At 47.0% G+C, this 22,108-nt stretch overlaps 1 protein-coding gene across 2 annotated transcripts in view; it reads left to right on the forward strand.

Moving 5' to 3' along the window:
* The first annotated feature begins 568 nt into the window (after positions 1-568).
* The window catches only part of NAGK (N-acetylglucosamine kinase), a 460,912-nt gene continuing 439,372 nt past the window's right edge, over positions 569-22,108 (forward strand). The window contains exon 1 of one of the 2 annotated variants that reach the window (XM_069632274.1): positions 569-815. In XM_069632274.1, the coding sequence (XP_069488375.1) occupies positions 787-815 (29 nt within the window). In that variant the 5' untranslated portion in view covers positions 569-786. Of the gene's footprint in view, positions 816-864; positions 885-22,108 lie in introns of those variants that run through there. The other variant, XM_069632275.1, reaches the window with a different exon arrangement.

Below are 22,108 nucleotides of genomic sequence, written 5' to 3' on the forward strand. Positions count from 1 at the left end.
AAGGACTTCCCCGAGCTGCCGTAGCGGGAGAAGGCGCAGCATGCAGGCCTTTGATGTAAAAGGCGTCCACTGCGGTGGGCTAAAGGCGCCCCTCCGCCGCGAGTGCCTTTCACAAAAGGCGCCATTAGCCCCCCCACCACGTCAACTCTGGTGAGTCTTTCAAGGGCTCCCCCGAGCTGGCGTGATGGCAGAAGGCGTGGCAGGCGCCTCATTGTCATTGAATGCACCCGCGGCGGCGGGCTCATTCAAAGACAATGGGCTGCTGACGCGCCCTATTCCTATCATTACCTCCTCGACTGACTATTTTTGAAACTTTAAGATTCCTACAGATTTTTGGTCACAGAATGTTGGCATGTATGTGAAAAGTCGTGAGTCTCCCGCCTAAATCGGGAGGGTTGGCATGTGTGAGTCCTCACCGTGGGCTCGCCTCACTCACACCCACGTCCTTTTCCTCGGGTGCTCTATTGTATGGACATTTTCGTTTGCTGAGAGACTGCCCCGGTATGGACTTTTTTGGGGGGGTGGGGGGGGTTAAGGGTTCATAAACCACGTGTTAGGTTTCACTAGCAGTCAATCTAACCAACACCTGCACGCAGCAGTGTTGGGTGACGGCGAATACAGGAATTTAATTTCCACTCTTTTCCCCTACGTGGAGCCAGACCGGTCGTCCCTCTTTTGTGTCAGTCCTCCGTTTCCGGGTTCTCCAGTTCCGCCTGCGTGGATTGGCTCCGCTTGTCCCACGTGATCACACACAGCGGAGCCTGCAGCAGCGGTGCTGGGGTCGGCATGTCTGTGCATTACGGAGGAGTTGAGGGGTGCGTGGAACCATCTGCTTGCCTTGTGGCTGCTGTTATTTTCTCCCTTTGAACCAACCTACTTTATCGGTCAGTCATTCTGCGAGGTTGGATGGGCACCATAATTCGGACTGTTAGGAAACGCCGGTTTCCATCAAACAGGCTTCCAGGATAGTGACCTTCTATTTTGAGGGAATTAATTCCATATCTCCCTAGCGCTCGAGGTTCTCCTGGCCATGAGTGATCAGGCCGTCCAATCCTGTGATTCGCCCTTTGGAATATGGGACTTGTAGTTTATCTCATACTGTTTCAATTGTAGAAAAAACTACCAATCCTATAATTCCAACATCTCTTAATGTCATTGTCACGCATAGCCACGAGAAACGTGAGAGCTTCGATTGTCTGAAATACTTATTAATCGCTGGTTCATGTCTGGTGTTACATTTTGAGGTCAGCATTCAGCACATAGTGCTGCAGTCCTGTTTTTGTTTTATTCTGATACTTGTGGTCTTGGAGCAAGCACCGCATTTTAAAGCATGGACCACAAGTCCCAGAATGCAGCGTTAAAACCAGGACCGGGTGGACGGCTGTCTCCCAAATGAAATGGCTAATATTGATATGTGAGGAGTAATTACCTTTTTATTTACATACATGTAAGTTATAAAGTCAGGCATGTTTCTGTTTCCCCACGCCAGCCTCTCCCTGGTCTGCAAGCATTTACAGCCTGCACATCCGTCTTCCTATGCCTGCATAACTGCTGTGGTTCGAGCTAGCAAAGATACTACATATCTCCTATTTCTCAATAAAGCTCCGACCTTGTCTGCAAAGTTTCACGTCTCAGTCTGGTGCTGTGGGCACTTCAGTTGGTAGAAACAGAGCAGTTCAGTTTTCTATGGCCAGGCGTGAAAAGATTAACCAAATGAGGGGCTACTATGCAGTTTTTGGGGAAGTGCTGTTTGCTGTCCTTGCTGCACCTTGCTGCTGTGCTGGACGAAGAAAGAACAAAGGGCTATTCTCTTTGGAAAAAAAAAATCCAGTGCTACTTTGGCTCTGTCCCTGAACCCAGGAAATACTATTTAAGCATCGTCCGCGCGCATTTGGGGTAGTGCTTTGTGAAGTGTTTTTTGCTGCACCCTTCTGCCGTGCTCAATGAAGAAGGAACAAAGGGTAATTGGACTCTAAGAAGGACTTTCTGGACTTTATATCCATTCTTACCTCAGCCTTTATCTACTTATACCCCTTTATCTCACTCTTGATTTAGGCTATTATTTATTGGAAAACCAAATTTCAGCGCTACTTTGGCACCGACCTCTGACCCCCAGAAATACTATTTAAAGCAGCGCGCATTTGGGGAAATGCTTTCTGAAATGCTGTTTCGCAGTCGAGCAACGGAGGAATTGCTGATACTATGATGCCTTACGTGAACATGATCCCGAGATAATGTGTAGGTAGTTGATCATAACCTGGGCACTTGTCCATCTTTGTACCAACATACATTATACTTGCTCATTCTTTTTGCTCCTTTCCTCTCCCCCCAGTTTGTTTGTTTTACTCGTATTTATATAGCGCACAACAGCCCGAGGACATTGTGGCACTTGTTACAGTACAAAGCTTAGTTACTTAGTTACATGGTCATTAGCAATATATATACAGGTTGCAATATAGTTACATAGTCATTAGCAGTATATACACAGGTTACAATATAGTTATATTACATTTGTGTTATATTACAATATACATGGCAGAAGTGGAGGAGGCAGTCCTCCACTTGCTAGTTGAGGAGAGTGGCCTTGAGGTTGTTGCGGAAGACAGAGATGGAAGTTTCAGCTCTAAGGGTGGCAGGGAGTTCCAGAGTTTTGGTGCAATATAGGAGAAGCCTAGACCTCCCGCTGTGGCTTTCTTTATGTGTGGTATGTGTAGCTGGTTGGTGTACTGAGCTCTGGTGGGGCGAGTGGATGTGGTCCTTGATATTGCTTCAGATAGGTATGCTGGAGCGGTTTTGTTGATGCACCTGTGAGTGATTTTCAGAGTAATACGGTCTTTGACCTGGAGCCACCGGGCTTCACGTCTGGCGTGGGATATATGGTCTCTTCTAGGGATGCTCATGGTGGCTCTGAGGGCATTGTTTTGTGTGGTTTGCAGTCTGTGAATGTGTTTGGCGGAGGTGCCAGCTAGAAGGCCGTTGCAATAATCGAGGTTGGCTCCTGCTATGGCCAAGCGGTTGCGGGTGGATAAGTAGGGTTTAATGGCATTGATGAGTTTGGTGTGGAACGCTGATGCAGAGGCTATGGCGCCGACTTGTTTGGTCATCGATAGATTTGCATCAATGTGAACACCTAGAGTCTTGACAGAGGATGATACGGAGATGGTTGAGTTGTCTATGTTGAAGTTGTTGTATTGGGGGCTTAGTTTCGATAATGTGTTTGACTGGGCCAGAATGAGAATTTCAGTCTTCTCCCCGTTAAGGCAGAGGCCATTGATTGACATCCGAGCTTGGATAGTGGCATAGATGTTGTGAAGGCCCGTGGCATCTTGGTGATAGAGTCCGGATAGGGGTAAAAGTACTTGAGTGTCGTCTGCATAGTTTGTATATGCAACACCCCTGGAGTCAAGTAGGTCGAAGAGGGGTTTTGTGAAGAGGTTATAGAGGGTGGGGGCTGTACAAGATCCTTGGGGGACACAGCAGTTTATAGTGGTAGGATCTGCGTTAGCTGTGTCGGAGTAGACCTTCATGGCTCTTCCTTCAAGGAAGGAAGTGATCCAGGATGCTGCTTGATTAGAGAAATGGGCTGCATGGCGGAGGTGGGTGGTGAGTGTTCGGTGATCTACCAGGTCAAAAGCAGCTGATAGATCGAGGAGTAAGAGCAAGGCAGGTTTGTCTTTGTCCATGATCTGTGAGATTTGATTTTTTAGGTCTAAGAAGGTGGATTCTGTTCCATGCCCGACACGGAAGCCAGATTGTCTTTTGCCTAGTATGGAGTTAGCTTCTAAGTATGATTGTATCTGGATGTGAGCTGCTTTGTCCAGGATTTTTAGGAGGAACGGGACTGTCGTTATTCGTCTGTAGTTGTTGGGTTGCACTGCGTCAAGTGTGGCCTTTTTTAGAAGTGGGTAGTAAGTAGTGGGCAGTAAGGTGCAGAATGAGACATGTCGTCTTTTTGGCATAAAAATACTGCAGATTTATTTTCACAATATCATAGATTTCAAACACTGCACACAAATTAGTGAAAAAAGTTCCCATGGTGCAGCGACTGCTCCGTGTCCAAAACCTGCTTCCCCTTTATCCCAACAAAGTCCACAGTAGGCACAACTCCCCAAACCCTTCGTGTCTGAGCCCCGACTGCCCTTGCAGGTGGTCCTGGACTCGGAGAGCGCCGTTAATTTGGGGGAAGCTGAGCCCTTATTGCTACCACCAGACGCCCCCGCCGCTTAAGCTCCCAAGAGGCGCTGGTGTCGAGAAGAGCGAAGACCCTTCCAGCTTTCCCATGGCTCACTCGGAGTCTGTCTCTTGTTATTGGTCGCCCAAACACCGCCATTCCAAAAGTGTGTTACCACCCACCGCGGTTACCTCCTTTCCCACTTCATAATTCCAGGAGCTCCGTGCAAACATTCCAATAAAACAGATCCATCCCTGATGCCGACAAATGCACTCCATCCTTCAAGTAATACTCCAGGGATTTCAAGTTGAACAGGCCGTGTCTGATCTGTGGAAAACCTCTGCCCTTGCAGCATTTCGCCATTGCGCAATTCAGTTTTCTCTTTGATTTCTCTACAGCTGAGTGGCTCTCAGCGTCCCTCCATTCCTGCCTCGGAATGATTTCTGACCACAAAATCTCAGTCTCAACCAGCTGTGCCGACAATTCCTGGAAAGAAAACATAATCTCCCTCAGCAATGCCCCCCCTCCCTAGGCTCGTCAAATCATTTACCCCTCCCAGGTGTACGATCAAGACATCTGGCTTTTGCTGGTTACCCAGCAATTTATGAATGCCCCCCTGCAGCTGGGCCCATTTCATCCCGGGCACCCCGTGCCACCATATCCAGTATTCGCCGGCGGTCAGCTCCTCTTGTTCTGCTGTCCAGCTCGCCCCGGGCCTTGACACAAAGGAATGCCTTACTACCCAGACGGACCGTCTCCTCCTTTGTGTCACTGCTAGTACGAAGGGGATCAGAAGGAAGCTGTTAACACTACATTTTTTCAGGTCTGATGTATCTTCTGTAACACCCCGACCTCCATCCCGCTATTTGTTTGATTGCCTCTGGACCCAAGCCTACCTCAGCCGCTTTTAGGGCTGCCCCTATCCTAAAGGAATGAGTCCCGAACACCCCTTTTGTTATACCCATCTTCTCCAGTGCCATGTCCCTGACCCTCCTGAATTGAAAACGCTTAAGGCCGACCTGTCACTGTTCATGAGAAGAGGAGAGACTCTACCCTTAGCCAGCCTCTGTTGGAGATGAGCTGCCAAGCACGCTACCGGGCACACTATGCTCCCTTGGATGCCCAGGAGTGTCATCGTTCTGCCTTTCCCTTTCTGGTTGGTCTTTGACCTACTTATAAAAATGCCCACCGACCCTCTGTCAAGTGAACATCTCCCAACCTTAAAAACCCAGAATCCCTTCCATCCCTATTCTCATGCACCAGCTCACTCACTCTGAATGCTCCAAAGAAAGCTAATGTGAAAGCTGCCGTGAACAAAACCCTCTCGGACTCATTATGGTAAACGGCCCCAAAGCATTTACTTAGACTCTGCAGTTTTACAACATCAATGGGCCGCTTTGCATCTGGCTTCTTCTCAACCTGCTTGGCCCAACCTCTCATTGCCATCACAATGTAATGCTCTTTCGTGGGGTCAGCTTTGCCCCCTAGCTTAAAAGAATGGGCTATCGCTGCCAAATGGTACGCCATCTATGATCTGGTTTTCCCAGACCGCCAACATCATCCAACAAAGACTCGCACTGGCAAATCCCTCTGCCCTTCTGTTAAAACCTTGTTTTGGAAGGCCAAGAACCGATCCCAGCACACCTTGTATCTTCTCGCTGTGCCAGGTGCTAGAGCGGTATGTATTAAGGAACTTGGATCACCCCAATCATGCCCCACCACTGAGCCTTGAACGGGGTCATTGTCTTGCTTGCTTCTGTACAGTTCCCCCGAAACTTCTCCCACTGTAAACAAGAGGGAGAGTCAGCGGCCACGTTTTTCACCCCTGGAATATGCTATGCCCTAACTTCTGTATTCAATGTAAGCAAGCTTTTTGTGAGCTCTCTAAGCAGTTTTAATAACCTTGATTGCTGGATGTCCCTTGATTGATGATCAGGACCACTGCCAAGTTGTCTGACCAGAGCAACACCTTTCTGTTCTTCAATTGCTTGCCCCATAATTTAAATGCTACCACGATGGGGAACAGCTCGAGCAGCGTGATGTCCCTGGTAATCCCCTCCTGATGCCGTGCTGCTGGCCAGACCTGAACCTGATGAGTCAGTGAATAGTTTGTCTATTGCTGCTGGCCCACTCCTCCCTCAAAAGCTATACACCATTAAACTCATCCAAAAATCCGTCCCACATTCTGAGAACCTCTTTTACTTCAGACCCTAGTCTGACATGTTGTGATGCATGCTGTAAAACCACCATTTTGAGCTCAATACTCCTAGCGAACACCTTACCAGCCGGGATGACCTTTCCAGCAAAATTGAGGTTACCCGTCAATGATTGAAGCTCCCTCAGGGTAGCCTTGCTCTTGCCCCTCAAAACCTTGATTGTTTTCTTCAATTTCAGCACTTTATCACTGGGCAGCCTGCACTCCCCTGTGACTGAATCAATTTCGATCCCCAGGAATGTCAGTGTCGTGACCGGGCCCACCGTCTTACCCTTACTGGGCCTCACCGGCTAACGTAACCCCCATTTCCTCCATCAATTCCTGAAATGAGCACATGAGCGACCGACACTCCCCTGTCCCCTTTTTCCCGATAAAGAAATCATCGAACTAGTGCAGGACCCCACACCCTTGAACCCTTTGCTTCAACGCAAATTCCAAAAAGGTGCTGAATTTTTCAAAGTATGCACAAGAACTAGCACAACCCATTCACAAACATTTGTCATAAAAATACTCATCTTGCACCTTGAAGCCCAGTAAGTGGTAACTCTCCTTGTGGATTGGTAATAACCTGAAGGCAGACTCTGTCAACCTTCCCCATAACAGCACCTCTCCCAGCAGACCTCACCATCTCTACTGCATCATCAAATGATGAATAGTGCACCCTGCGCATCTCTTCGGCTATGCCATCATTTACTGATTTCCCCTCAGGGAAGGAAAGGTGCTGGTTTAAACGGAACTGCCCCTCCTCCTTCTTTGGGACCAGCCCCAATGGTGATACTACAAAATTCTCCAGTGGTGGGGAGGTGAAAGGGCCCGCAACCCTCCTGAGTTTGATTTCCTTTTCTACTTTTTGTGCCACCGCTTCCGGCATCCCCAATGCTGACTTCAAATTGTTTGCTTCCCTGCCAACTTTAGTCCCTGTGAAGGGAATCCTGAACCGCCACCTGAAACCTTCCCAGAGAAGTTTTGCATCTGTACCTGTTGTGGTACATATTGAGAAAAGGAATCAATGTATGCAGGTGAACTGGTGTGGGTAAATGGGTTTTAATCACGCTTTGTCTACCCTTTCGGTTAGTATGCCGGTGAACTTGTGTGGGTAACTAGTTTTAATCACGCTTTGATTTATCCTTGGATATGGCGCCGCTTCTCTGCTTCCCTTCACCTAAAGACGAGCTGTGATCCCCTGAACAATTGCCCTTTTGAGTGCTTAAATCTACATGCCTTGCCAAAGAGACAGTGCCCTTCTGCAAAATTCCAGCAATCCGCCTGCTCCCCCTGGTAGCTGGAATGACTGTTCCAGGAGGAGTGCCCGTGAAAGGACCCCCTACCCCGGTGTGCCGAAGACCCTCTGCTCTTCCAAAATTGAGGCTTCTCCCCTTGGGCCTTGTCCCCCGGTTCCCTGGCAGGTACCATCTTGTCTATGTACCCACCGACATCCACCTCATCCCAGGGCATTGCGGGCCAGACCTGCATCGCAACCCTAAAGCCTCTGTCGTATTTCAGCCAGGCATCGCCGCCATGTTTTAGATACAGATTGTGAATGTACTGCTCATATGCAATCATTGCCGCTGCATGTTGTGGGAATTTCTCAATCATGATGGACGTGTACATCCTAAAGGCCCTCAGCCAATTGTGGATAGTTGCCTTGACCTTGGGTCTCTCTGTGTGCTTCTTTTCAGATAACTCCCTTAACCCTTCACCCTCCAGTTCCATTCCCATCATATCCAGGATTTACAGAAATTCTTTTTGCCATATCCTCTCCTTATAGGCCCTTGGTATGTGCCAAACCAAGGAGTTCCCTGCAACCCGAGTGAGGGCAAAGCCCGGTATCGGCCTCCCGTATTGTGTGATATTGCCCCATACTCCACCCTGCACCTGGTTGACTGCGGGTGCCGGCACCGGCATTGCCCCCTGGCTTCCCTCACTAAAGGAGGTGATCCCGGGAACTGCTGCCCCTTGCCCCCACCATGCTGGCCCTTGCCCCTGCGAGCCTGCTGGTGATGAAACAACCTGTGGCAAATGCCCTACCCCTACTACGCGGCCTGCGCTGGGCAAGGCAAAGGGTTGATTTACCCCCAAGCCCCTCAACCCCAGGTTCTCCCCTTGATGGTGAACAGCCTCAGCAATTCTTCCTAAATGATTAAATGCATTCACATTACCACATAATGTTTGCCAATTGCCACCATTCCCCCATGCCTGCATACACTGCATGAACATACCTTTTACCAACTCCAAGGATGTGCGCCCCTCTGCTGCTACAGCCGAGTTGGCTACAGGAGTGCTGGGTGCACCGCCATGGGTCCTTGGAGCCTCAGCAGGTATGGGTGCCGTCAAGGCTACAGGCTCCTGCGCCTTTCCATTTGCCCCAGCCGATCTGTGCTTCTTGGAGGCTTCTGCTTGCTGCTTGCTGGCCTTGGCCTTTTCAGTCATGGTCCTCTTTCTCTTTGCTACTGGCTCCTCTTCCGCGCTCTGTCCATCTTCTTCCTCCTCTCCTTCTAAGGCCTGAATGTCCTGCAAGGCCTCCTCATTAGAAATGCTTTGAAACAGCAGAGGTGAATCAGACCTTTGGCTGGGCCCAGCTGCCTCCACCCCCAGGTGCGATGCTACCAAATTCATTCAGTTGGGCCCATGCTTGGCTGCCGCCAACCAGGCCATGGAAAAGAAGGCCTCCATGTCCTTCTCGGGGCATGAAACCCAGGCGCCCCTTGCTGCTGTGTAGCCATCTTCCTGATGTGGGATCCTTCAAGCAGTCTCTCCCTCTGCACTTGCTGCCTTAAACTGCTTATGTCAGCCAATCCTACCCACGCACATGCACTGCCGTTTGCAGCAGCCTTTCAGGTAAACCCCTGGTTACAGTACTCTTGCGTTTGAGTCTCTATGCTGTTTAAACCACAGCCGCCTTCAGCCTGCTATGCTCCAGCAGTTTGTTCCAATCGGACTGCTCATTTTCACCCAGGCGGACTGCCAATTTCTCCACAACGTCCCCTTGTCCTCTAGTTTGCTAACTGCCCAGATGCTTGTAAAATTGAGGTGCTTCTCAATTCGCCCACAAACAAACCTGCAGTTCCAAATGCCTTTCTTTTGTATCCTCGTCAAAATTGAGTCAATTGTTTAAACGTCTCTTGCCGCACCTACTCCTTTGCCTTATTCCCCCACTGCAGCCTGGATGTTAGCAAAAAGAGTTAATCATTTCAACTTTGCTTGCTGCACATTCAAATCTTCTGCTTTTTACTCACCGCGGCCAAATTCCGTGCCTGTGTTTGAACAATGCCTTTCGACACGGGATTCAACTCGGGCGCCTACCTTGTATCGTTCACCGGCACTGGGTGTGTGCTCCGGTGAGTCTTAGGTCCTCCTGGGATCCCACACCATCCTCTGCGTCCTATCCGTGCTGGAAACTGGCTGCTCCTCGCCTCCCGCCGCTCCGCTTCACATGGCGGCCTCCTGGCACCAGCACCGTGGCTCAGGAACCCGCTGCTGTTCCTCCCACGAAGGCGGCTCTCTTCTTCATGGCGTCCCCAGCTCCCGACGGAGACAGCAGTTCCTCTCTTGGACGTCCAAGCAGGCACCAGTTGCAAGGTCCAGACCGTATGAGCCGCTCTTCTTTTTCCTCAGCAACGCGATTCATTCCTGCAAGATAATAAAAATCCTCTCCTTGTCTGCGGCGGGCGTCCTTCTGCTGGGGGCTGGTTGCTTCCTGCAGCAGGATGCCTGCCGGTATGTATTGTGCTCGCCATGCCCCCTTCCTTTGTTGCCCTTCGCGTGCTTTGGCAGCGCTTTGGTGCGCTTTGCTGAGACCCTCCCCTTACCCAGCGGGGAGGCAGGAGGACCCAGCCCGGGTTATCGGGGTGCCTCCTCCATTTTCTCCTCCGTCGTCGCCTTCAATTTTGTGAGAGAATCTTACGTTGCGTGTGTTGTCCGACTCCCACCCTAGTATATAGTACACTCACTGTGGAACAACATCCTCCTGTGATGTGCTGTGTCTGAGTGCAGAGTTATATCACACAGCTCGCACCGTGTTAGCATCAACTGTTAGTATAAGAACACAGTGACTGTTCTTAATTACCCTCCTGACATTGTACATCTGGGGGAGTGCGTACATGTTTATCCTCCTGTGCTGCTACCATACATACAGTCCTGCCCTACTGCTGAAAGTGAATCCTCCATGTCACTGCTTACACATCAGCCTCAACCTGCTGATCCTTCTACGAAGGCAAAGTGGCACATTGAGGAGTCTGGGGAGACTGGAGACACCAATGACAGTGCACCACCCCACCCTGAACAGAAGATGCCGCTGCGGCAGAATCTGCCCCCCCAAAATCAACACCAAAACTGCAGCAGCAGCATCTAAAACTAGAAAAATGACAACCTTCTTCCCTAAAGTAAATGAGCTTAGCGGAATAGATGAAGAAAATGTGGTAAAATAAATCGTAACACATCTCAATCTCTCGCTATGCTGCCTAAGTACCAAGTTGATTGATAATGTGATTGGTGTACCAACCAAGTCAGCGGCTGTGTTTAATGCCATCACCACTGCTGCTCCAGCCGATGCAGACTACACAGACCATATTAACCACCTACCTATGTCGGGACAAATCCTGAATGACCAAACACGGACACGTGAGTCCCAAAACATACAGGAAATTCTGCAAGACAAAATCATTGTCACTAACCTGGTAAGTGGGATGGTAGACAGAAATATAGATCTCCTAGAGCCCACTTATGACTATAATATTGATATCTTCACCGAGGTACCAGAAGTTGAATATATGGGAGACTTAATGAACATCTCATCTACACTGAGACTTCTAAGCCCTATATTTCAAACAAAGTAGAGTATCTGAGAAAGAGTTTCAAAATTACAAGGTAAGAATTATTTTGCGCCTATTATACACTTGAGTTGACTTCAGGTTCATCCAGCTCAGTATTTCATGGAGAGTGGAGAAGAGAAGTGCCTGAATAGTACACGGCTTCTTCTTTTATATAGAAAATGAAGCCTGCATCAGCATAAGTAATTTGTTATTCATTTACAAGAGATAACAACACAAATATGTTCAGACTGCATACACAATAGTACTCTGATCCCCAGAAGGCAGAACACATTACATTTTCAACAGTTATTGTCATTGCAAGTTTCCACTTTACCTATGGCTTTTATGAGAAACTCTTTTACGGCCAGTTCAAAGACAGTGACTTATGTTTGAGGCCTTAAATACAGAATCCACTTGCCCTATGTTCTAAAAATGGTCACCCTATTTGTCTAACCTTAAAAAGATCCCTTTTGTGCAATTCCATTTTGAATATTGCTGAAAGAAAGGGATTTTGATCGCGAAAAAGGAATTCGCTTAGGATTAAGAAAGATGCATATTATTCTTATATTCTAACAAACCCTCCTTTTAGGCTAAGTATCTATGTCCTTTAAATTCTGGATTTGTATTTCTCTCATCATTATAGTATTCTATAACTAGTTTTAATGGGCTTAATTCGTTTTACTACCCTAACACAATACTTGAGATTAAAAAAAAAGACAACTACATATAGGACTACACTGAAGACAACAACCACCTAATATTAATCCAAAGACCACTAAAAATCTAGACAGTAATTTCCATTCCAAATCCTTTAGCAGACTCCAAAACCAATGGGACCAGCTGTTCTCCTGTCCCACCTCATAATGCACTGCTTCTCCCAACACGTATAATCGATCAATAGCATCAATGATATCTCTAGCACTATCTGGTATGTAAGTACAGCACACAATATTGATCTATTAATTGGGTATCCCTATGCCATCTCCACTCTGTGGAACATGTGAACAAAGCCAACAAAATGTTCTATTAATGGCTTTTTGAACTTTATTCAAAACCTGTACATAGGAATTATTATGGTACCAATATGTTTAAAACACGTACAAGGAGTGATGAGTATGGTTTAAGATATGAGCGGTAAAAGGGATCTCATGAGGGGTAAAAGGGAGCTCAGTAGTAGTTTTAGTGTCATTGGGAAGAAGTGTCTTCCAAAGATGCACATATTCGTGTTCAAGGAACCAGAAGCAGGCAGAAAGTCCTACTACTTAAATCTTGCAAAATGTCAATATTACTATTCGATCTTCCTTTGTCCATAGATTTTGTGAGCGAGAAGGTAAAGTCATATCCTTGCTTTTCATTCGAGTCTGATCACCGAATGGATGCAACTCCATAATGCAGATTATTCTTCAATCCTTTAATAACCTGTTAACTCCTGGTGTGCACAGGGATCAGGACACACCGATTTTGTGTAGGTGCACGGCTGACCCCCAATATCAAACCCACACTTTGTAGGTTTCCAGTGGGCACTCCTATTCCTTCCTGGGTCTTCATTTGTACCTAGTTGTTCCCGGAATAGTATGATCTTCGAACAAGATGTATGTCTATATTGAAGACTTTATCTCAGATTTTGACAAACTCACAGTAGTGCAAGAATCCTTTATTTCAGATGAAAGAGGATTATGCTCATCGGAGAGGGAGGGCAAGGAACCAATTTGAAATGAGCAGTGTGTATCCAATGCCCTTTCTCCTCTGCTCGATCTGTAGTTTGGGTGGCCATTATCATCTGGTATTGTCCTAACCAACGTGGTTACAGTGGATTGCTTCGCTGTACGTTTTTTTGACCATCACCAGGATACCAGTCTTCACCCGATGTCCTTCTCGCACATTTTCTTTCCAGCAAGCTATCCTTCACCTGCAGGTGGATAGGACACAATTGTTAGTCAATAGTTTACAATAATCAACAAGCAGTGGGTGCTCCATTTACCCAGCACTTTGAGGATGGTTAGCTGTTGTGTAAAATCTCTTTTTGATCTGCAATCCATTACACACATTTCGTATTACTTCTGCAATAAAGTGGGGGCCATTATCCGACCAAATTACCCTAATTGGTATGGTTAATAGTTGAGCAGAGAGTGTGTTGCATCTCTTAATGTTGATATGTGGTGCAAACAATATCAATTCATATCTGTTAAGTCGGGCTGTAGTCATATATTGGGTCTGAGTCCTTTTTAAAAGCACATGGTTGAAGAGTGACCTAAAACCATACCTTCACATTGTTTTATAGACAAAGCTGCAGCTGCTACTGCGCGGATACACTTAAGCAAAGCACATGCAACAGGGTCTAATGTGGAGGAAAAATAGCTGCACGGCCTATTCCTTTCTCCATGTTCCTGTGTCAAAACAGCCAAAGCACATTCATCAATTTCATGCACAAACAAAACAAATTCTTTGTCATAATCCAAAGTCCCTAAAACGAGAGCAGAACAAAGCGCTGTGCACAACAAAACAAATGCCTCTTGATGTTCAACAGTCCATGGCACTGGATCCTGTACATGTTTGATCGTGAGTCGTATCTAAGGTGTGACAGTAAGGGAGAAATTGGGTATCCATTGTCCACAATAGGAGGCAGCGCATATAAACGCTCTAATTTGTTTTTGGCTGTGACCTGATCTCCATCACTCCTTTCCTGGGCAAACTCCTGGAAAAGCTGGACATCTCCCAGCTTAATCGGCACACTGAATCTGTAGGTTGTCTCCATGACCATCAGTCTGGCATCAGAGCAGCCAGAAGCATGGAAACTACTCTCCTGAACCTCCGTGAAGACTTGTTCTCTAACCTTGATTCTAATCTCCCATCTGTCCTCATCTTACTCGATCTTTCTTCTGCCATCCTGCTCAATCGTCAATGTGATAACCTGGATATCACCGATCAGGCCCTGGCCTGGCTGACCTCGTTCCTCTTTGATCGACCCTCCCATGTCCAGCTTGGGTCCTTCCTTTCCTCTATCTCACTCGCTGCCTGTGGTGTTCCCCAGGGGTCTAATCTCTCTCCCTGGCTGTTCAACCAATACCTGGCACCTCTCGGCAACTGCATTTCCGCTCTCTGCTCCAACTTTCAGTGTTATGCGGATGATTTTAGCTTGTTTTCAGGCACCCTTATGTTCCCTTTTCTCCTTCTCTCATCTCTGAATGTCTATCTGCTATCCAGGAGTGGTGTGCCGCCAACGGTCTCTGCCTTAATTCCAGTAAGACAGAGATTCTCCTCATCGGCACACCTGCACCCTCCTTTCATGTCACTCTCTGGCTGGCTGCCCTTGGCCCTCTTCCTGCTCCCACCAGTGAGGCTAAGAACTTCGGGGTGATCTTCGACTCCACACTCTCCTTTTCTCCTCACATCTCTGACGTCTCTAAGAAGTCAAACTACCAACTGCACCTCCTCAGTGGTATTCTTCCTTTCTTCTCCTTCCCTAGAAGCTCACTGTCTCTAGAGCTCTGGTTCTCTCTAGGCTGGACTACTGCAACAGCCTCTTTCTAAATCTACCTGCCTCTACTCTCCGCCCTCTGCAACCTATCCAGAACAGGACTGCAAGACTGGTCCTTGGCCTGAAGCCCAGGGATCGGATCTCCCCAGCACTGAAATCTCTGCATTGGCAACCAGTGGCTGCAATGATTAAGTTCAAGACCCTCTGCATTGTCCACAAGGCCTTCTGGGGCCTGTGTCCTCAATACCTCCAACTCTCTCTCCGTAAATACCTTCCTACTCGAGCTCTTCGCTCCTCCACCTCCCTCAGGGTCAGTCGGTTTTCCAAGCAACGATTTGGTGGTAGATCTTTCTTCGGCTGGGTCCTCCCTCTGGAACAGCCTCCCTGCCTCTCTGAAACCTGAGGAGAACCATCTCTGGTTCTCGAAGCACTTCAAGACCTTCCTCTTTGCTTCTGCCTTCTCTCTTCCTGATTTCCTGTCTGATACAGCACTGGTCACCTGGCTGCCCTCTGATTTATGGCCCAGGTCCCTGCCCGACCAGTTGCACACCCTGCAATCCTTGCATTTGGGTCTATATCTGTAACCCCGCCCCCCTACATGCACTTATGGAACCTGCTGTCTGCACTTACCCTTCCAACTGCTGCCAGCACTTCTTGTTATTATTTTGATCACATGTACATCACTGCTCCCTCCCATGCACTTGCTTGATCTCAACGTCAATTGGCCTAGTAAGATCTTTGTCTCTGTCCTCCCGCTGTTCCCCATTCATTGCCTCATCGCTGCTTGAAACACTTGTATATAGGCGTGTTACAAATGCCATATTATATATAATATAACTACAGGTGTTCCAGCAAACCCTACTGAAATATTAGCATGCACACTCAAAAGAATATCTGGAACCTTAGAATGATCTATGGAGCTCTTTTGCGCCCCTGTGTCTGCTAGAAATCTATGCTCCTGTCTCCCAACTCTCCTGTTAACGTGGGGTTCAGACTGATCCACAAGGATGGGGATTGGTACCATTTTCATTTTAGGGCTGTCCTATTCTGAGAAATCCCAGAAGAAATCCTGGCTACCTTGCACTGGTATATTTGCAAAGGATGTAAATCCACAATGTTTGCAGTTGGTATGCTGCAAGTTTATTCAAGCGAAGACTCTTAGTCTTAGTAGTGGTCAGAAGACACATGTTTTGACCTCTGGGGTCTTTATCAAGGCTGATAGTAAAAGTGCACATATCCAGCAATTATTCGATATGGGTAACAGTTTGTTAAGTAGGTGACAAGTGTGTGCATGAGGCGTGAATTAGTGATATCAATTTGTACATCCATTTGTGTTGTACACAGTTTTCATTTACAATGTGAATCATATGGTAGGTTGTGGTACATAATATATACAATTGTTATTAATGCATTGATTAGGACAGTGCCAGCGAGGGAGGAAATGAGGGGAAGAAAGAGAGCAGAGAGACAGGTTAGCGTGAATTTTCCCTTTTGGTTTGAAGTTTGGATCAAGGTATATTGGCGGCTCTTACCTATGGTCCAATTTGGAGTGTGGGTCTGTACTCCCGGATGAGGTACCCTTTCGGGAGGATCAGAATCTGTTTGTCCCAGTCTTTGGTCCTGGATAGGCCTGTTGGCTGGGAGTAGGAATAGATTTGTCACATAGTGCTTGAGATTTAGTGGCACATTTGCATACCAGTGATTATTGGTGTTAACGACTTGATGGTGGGTGCACCCTGCATGCCGTTATCTGGCGGTAGGTGGGCACAGCATAGCTGGTGATGCCAGTTGTGGGGCTCTTATTACATGTATGGGCACCCTATGCTACATGGCCCGGCCTGTTGTGGTTGCCAGTCCTCTTGTGTTGTGAGTCAACACTGTGCTGCTTCTGGTTGACTGGGTATAATGGTTCCCAAGCAGTGTAAATGGGTCATGAATTGAGCTGTCTTGTGTTGCAGGTCAACACTGACTGCTTCTGGGTATAGTGGTCCCCAGTAGTGCATTTTCAGCCGGGGGTGAAACTAGGGTGTCGGCCATGTTCTGGTGGGTGGGAGATGGATTTCGTCTATGTGCCTGTTTACCATATTGAGGGAGACGCGGTGGGTTTGCCGTTGTGCCGACGTGGGTATTTAATAATGAAACAGGGTTACCGATCTGTGGGTCTGCTTATTTTTTTTATGGCAAGGGGGGCAGTGGTGGGTGGTTGAGGGCCTACTCTAAATGTGTTGTTCATTTGGGTGTCTTTGTGGCCCTATGTTACGTCAAATCATTGAGGCAGTAGGCATTCCTCCAAATGCAACTTGTTTTTGCATTGTTCATGATGAACGGTTAGAGGAGCCCTGGTTGAGATTCTGAGGGCTGTTGGGTGTCCTGACCCACGTTTGGACTATTATGCTGCAACACTTGGTGCTGTGGGCTTAGGAAATCCAAGAGGGCGGAAAAGCCCACATTTGCGCCAGAATCCTGGAGAACCGCGCAATCTTTGCGCACAACAAAATGGTCGCCTGTGTGAGCGTGAGGGACCAGAAGCGCCATGAGCGAGATCAGTGCTAAGGAATATGGTGCTGTTCAAAATCTGTTGTTATTAATGTCAAAAATGGGTGCAATACTGGTGCTCACCACTACCAGAAAGCCGGCGTTTTAAAAACACCAGACACTTGTGTAAAACTGATCAAATGAACCAAACCAGGCCAAAGAAAGACTTACTAAGACTTACTAAGAGGTGGATACAATGTAAAACTATATTCTGAAATGACTTGAAGGAAGTAATTGTCTAATGTATGTATTGAAAAATAGCTGGGGATGTCAGCAGCTTAAGTGAATTTGGGTTTAAAGCCACTAAAATTGAAATGTTTAGAATAAATGAGTGACCTACTTTTGAGTGTCACATAGGTTGCAATTGTTTAAATGTCGTAGTTTTGAACTTAGAATCAGTGTTCTAGCTGCATGTGTAAAAATTGCAAGTTTGGTTCCCAGATTTCTACATTCAAACCAAAGTGACATTTAGCTGAATGAAGCCTGGCTTAAAGAGATTGAATTCTACCTGACAACTGCCCCTGACAGGAGTTGAAACTTGATCAGCAGCTGTGTTCCCAGGCCTGGTTGCATTCTGCTGCCCCTGCCAAAAGGAGATGACACCTCTCTGATTGAATTAGGGGAGTGGCACCTGGGGACTGCAGGAAACTGAACAAAGCACTGTCTTGGGCTCAGGCAAATGTTATATTGGGGGGGTCGTAAAATAGCTTCCTCTTGGGAGAAGTGGGAGGAGAAGTGCCTCTGTGAGCAAGCTGAGCTTGGGGGAAGTGGACAAACCAGAAATTCCACCATGTGCTTTGGAAAACCACACCCCTTTGGGGCCAGAACATAATCTTAAAAGATGGATAATTCATAGTGCGGACTTGTAAAAATTAGATAAATAATATCATCATCCTTGTGATTTTTCTGTGCACATTTTAAGAGGTGTCAGGACTCTGTGGTATGTTCTGGGGAGTAGTATCGGAAAATAAGGTTGGTACTCCAAATGTATGCATGTTAAAAATCTGACTCTTTATCATCTGAAACCCATATCCCTTGTGCACATTTGTGTAAAATCTGGAAAAGTTTAGAGGTCGTTATCTGGATGAAAAGGGCAGAATTCTGTCAAAAGTGGACACGACATCTTACAAAGACAGGGATCGGATGGTTTGGTGTTACAGAAAATGTTAACTGGACATATAATATTAGAAAAATGGTACATAGATAAATGGGTATTTGGATCAGAAATAGATTTGTGTGCAATTTGACAAGGGGAGGATCCTCTGACCATAAACCTACCTCATCACTCTGACTCACTGTTCCCTTCTCAAATCAGGTCAATGAGAAATCCTTGACCTATCAAATCGTGAGTGGGTTGGGCAAAGAAAGTTAGCATCCACACCCATTTTCAAAAGACATAAAAAGAGCCACTGGAAGCCAGGCAGGGACATTCATTTTCCAACCTTCAACTGAATTGCTGCGCAGCACGCTGACTGAGACTCCAGACTTCAAATCCATCAATCTCCAGAGACCAGAACTTTGAACCCAGATTACAGAACTTGTAGCAGAGAGGCCTGAATCCACAAGCTGAATCCTTTTTCAGCAGGCCTCAAAATCATTTGCAAACTATTCAACAGCCGGGCGCGCTGTTTGAATTCTTTGCCAAGAACTTTTGCCAGAACCAAGAATTTTAAAGCTGAGATTCTAAGCTTTCCAACAAGCTCTAAACCGACTTGCTACTCCTTATAGTTCCTTCGTAATTGCGCTCGACGCACGTGACTAAATTGCCGCTATTTGACATTTTGTTTCATTTCAGCCACGTGTAAAAACATTTGTCTTTTGCTTCCATTATGGAATTCCGTTTTCAACCTGGTAACCATCCCTGAATCATTGGTAGGGCTGACCTGAACTGATTTAAAGTATCTCTCACTCACCCTGAACCTCTAGAGGGAATTAAAATCATTTTTAGCATATTTTTCCATTCTTTGCATACCACCTTTTTAAAGTACTTTGCCTGGGTTTAAAATCATCCCTGTTTCTCTAAGCTTGCTAGGGGGGAACTGAATTCGTATTGTACTGTGATTGTATTCCTGAAGACTGTGTGTGTTACTTCCACCTCCTTACATTGCATAGAGGGGGCAGGGGGTGAATTGCCAAAAGGGGAAAAGTGATTATATTATGTTTTGCTGAAATCATATCAAGTTTATTCCTGTGTTGCTTCTTTTCCACCTTGCATTTCCTTGTAGCATATAAAGCATTCTCAGCTACCTTATCCTCTATACTACTCCTAAGTAATTAAACCAGTGTGCTAGTATAACATCATCCATTGTTGATCACTCACTGTCATATGTCTAAGTGTGATATCAAATATTAATTTATTATAAAAGTGTGATATATCTATTGTTTAATTTTTCAAATCTTTTTAATTTGCAAAACAAACCTACTTCTTGGCTCAGTGGGGTGAGGGGGATTCTAAGAGAGGGGCGTTGTATAAGGGTTTATCATCCAGAGTATAACTTGTCATAAAAATATATGAATAAGGGCTTCCCTTGGGCGTCGCAGACAAGGCACTGACTTAGTGGGATTGCTTAATTGAAGTCGCTTAACAGAGTGGGGGCTTGTAGCCGGGGATTCTGAATTAGATCTATCACTTGTGCAGATTAATACAGTGTGCTGACAGAATATATAAATTCTGTTGGATCACCATGCCCTGTTACACTGTAAAAACACCCCTCAAAGGAACGCTCCAAGGAAACAGTCTGTTTTGCAAAATAAAATACAAACTTCTGTAAGTCAGGAAGGAAATCAAGTTCCAGAATGACGACCTTGGTAGATATCAAAATAGCCAGAGAATACCTTTTACATAAGCTATTTGTGAGAGGTGAGTGGGCTCATCAGGACCAGGCAGTCTGGTTGCAGGCAATCGCACCCCAGATCACTGAAACAGGGTCAGATATATGGAGAGATCAGGGTCCCTTACATGTGGCCCTGAGTGAACTATATATGGCCCCTAAGGCCAAGGATGAGCGCAACACGATTGCCAGGGTAGCGGCATATTTATATTTACATATGGGAGCCATACAGGACAAATGTGCTGAAGGCCAAGATCTGGCAAATAGGCAACTGATGGCATTAGAGAAGGCCCAATCTGACCTGGTCTCTTCTGAGCAGAGGCTGCAGAGGAGCCAGGAGTCAGAAAATGATAGTAGGCAGTATATTATTAAAATAAAGGAGGATATGGATATCCTGCAACAGGAAAAGTCTGACCAGGATAACAGATTTCTGGCCTTGCAGAAGGAGTACCAAGAAGGTTTGGACGCCCTACTGCAGAGCCAGAAAAAGCTGGAGCAACAACTAGACTTTAACAGGGCTTGCACAGAGCAGGTAGCCACCCTGCAAATCCGACTAGACAGAGCGAAAGAGGAAAGCAATAAATTGATTTTGAAAGACCTGGATACCCAGGCAGAGTTTGATCAAGAGCGCCAGAAAGCTGGTGCACTTCAACGGCAGAGGGATGGCCTGGCGGCACAGATGCAGGCTCTTACTCAGGAAAGGGATACCTTAGGCCAGGAAGTCTGCCACTTAAAAAGAAAAATTCAAGAAAATCACTTGGCCCTCCAGGGACTGGGTGACCTCCAAAAAGAGCATCAGAACTTGTTAGAGCACACCGGGAGGGTGGAAGATGCTCTGACAAGAAAGGAGCAGGCCAGTAGGGACGGTGCCCAGGAGGTAACCACCCTGCAGCAAATACTGACCCAGTGCTCCAAGACCAATCAGGAAGCACAGAGGGAAAATGAGGCTCTCTGTCAACACAATGATAGGCTCCAGCAACAGGTAGCCATGCAGGAGAGACTGATAGTCTAGAAAGGCCTTAACTGAGGAACTGAAAGCGCAGGCTCTTGCATTGCAACAGGGAGCAGGGGCTGATAGAGATGAAGTTCGCTGGGAAAGGGAAACACCTGACCATAACCTCAGGAGCCCTCGTACCAGAGGCCTTCATCTCTTCCAGTCCTTGGACTCTGCCACCCCCATGTCCCCTGGCACAGGGCCACAAGAAGGGCAGATTACTATCCGGCCAAAAGTATGGGGTTCATAGGCCAGTACCTCCCAGGAATGGATGGGCGGGCATCCGGGTATGGGCACCCAAGCACAGTGCAATTTAGTGGGGAACCCCAGGAAAGTAGACCCACTAAGGGCATCCTAAAAACCTCTGCCCAGTTAGGTCAGTGGGGGGGTACCCATCAAATCCTGGCAGCAAGGAGGGATCTGAAGACTCCTCTGAGCGGCCCAGGACACAGGAGACCAGGCCCCCACATTCTGCCTGGCTCGCAGAATCCGGGAGAGCCTGGAAGATCAGACGGGCACCTCTGGGAGCAGTGCTTCTGAGTCAGAGGAGGAATGGACCAGGGTTACCCGAACCAAACAGGCCAATCGGGCAAAAAGGGCCTTGCTTAAGGACCTCTTAAAGCAGATCAAGGCAATAAGGAGTGTCATCACCCCTTATCACAAGAACTCCAAGTATTCTGTTTGGGAACACTTGGAGCTCTTTGAGCAAATGATGGAGACTTTCCATTTGAAGGACAGCAGTAGCTGCATTCAGTATGTCAAATGGGCATTCTCCCCAGAATACTCCAGTTTCTTTGCGGGGCTGGAGGACCAAAAGCATTCAAGATGGCCCACATATAGGGCGGCCATCTTGAAAGAATTTTCTGTTCACCGGAACCCCCAAGAGGCTCGGAAGGCAGCCTACAATCTGCAATGTGGGGAGGATCAGGCCCCACAAGAATTCGTGCAAGAATTGAAGCGTGCCTTTGCGCAGACCACCAGAAGGGTGCGCACGGACAACAGAGAATTCATCAACACATTTTTCCATGCACTCCCCAAATACATAATGACCCAGCTCGTGAGAGATTTTCACG

This window comes from Ambystoma mexicanum, chromosome 6q (assembly GCF_040938575.1).
Source record: "Ambystoma mexicanum isolate Mex_15411 chromosome 6q, UKY_AmexF1_1, whole genome shotgun sequence".
NCBI lineage: Eukaryota > Metazoa > Chordata > Amphibia > Caudata > Ambystomatidae > Ambystoma > Ambystoma mexicanum.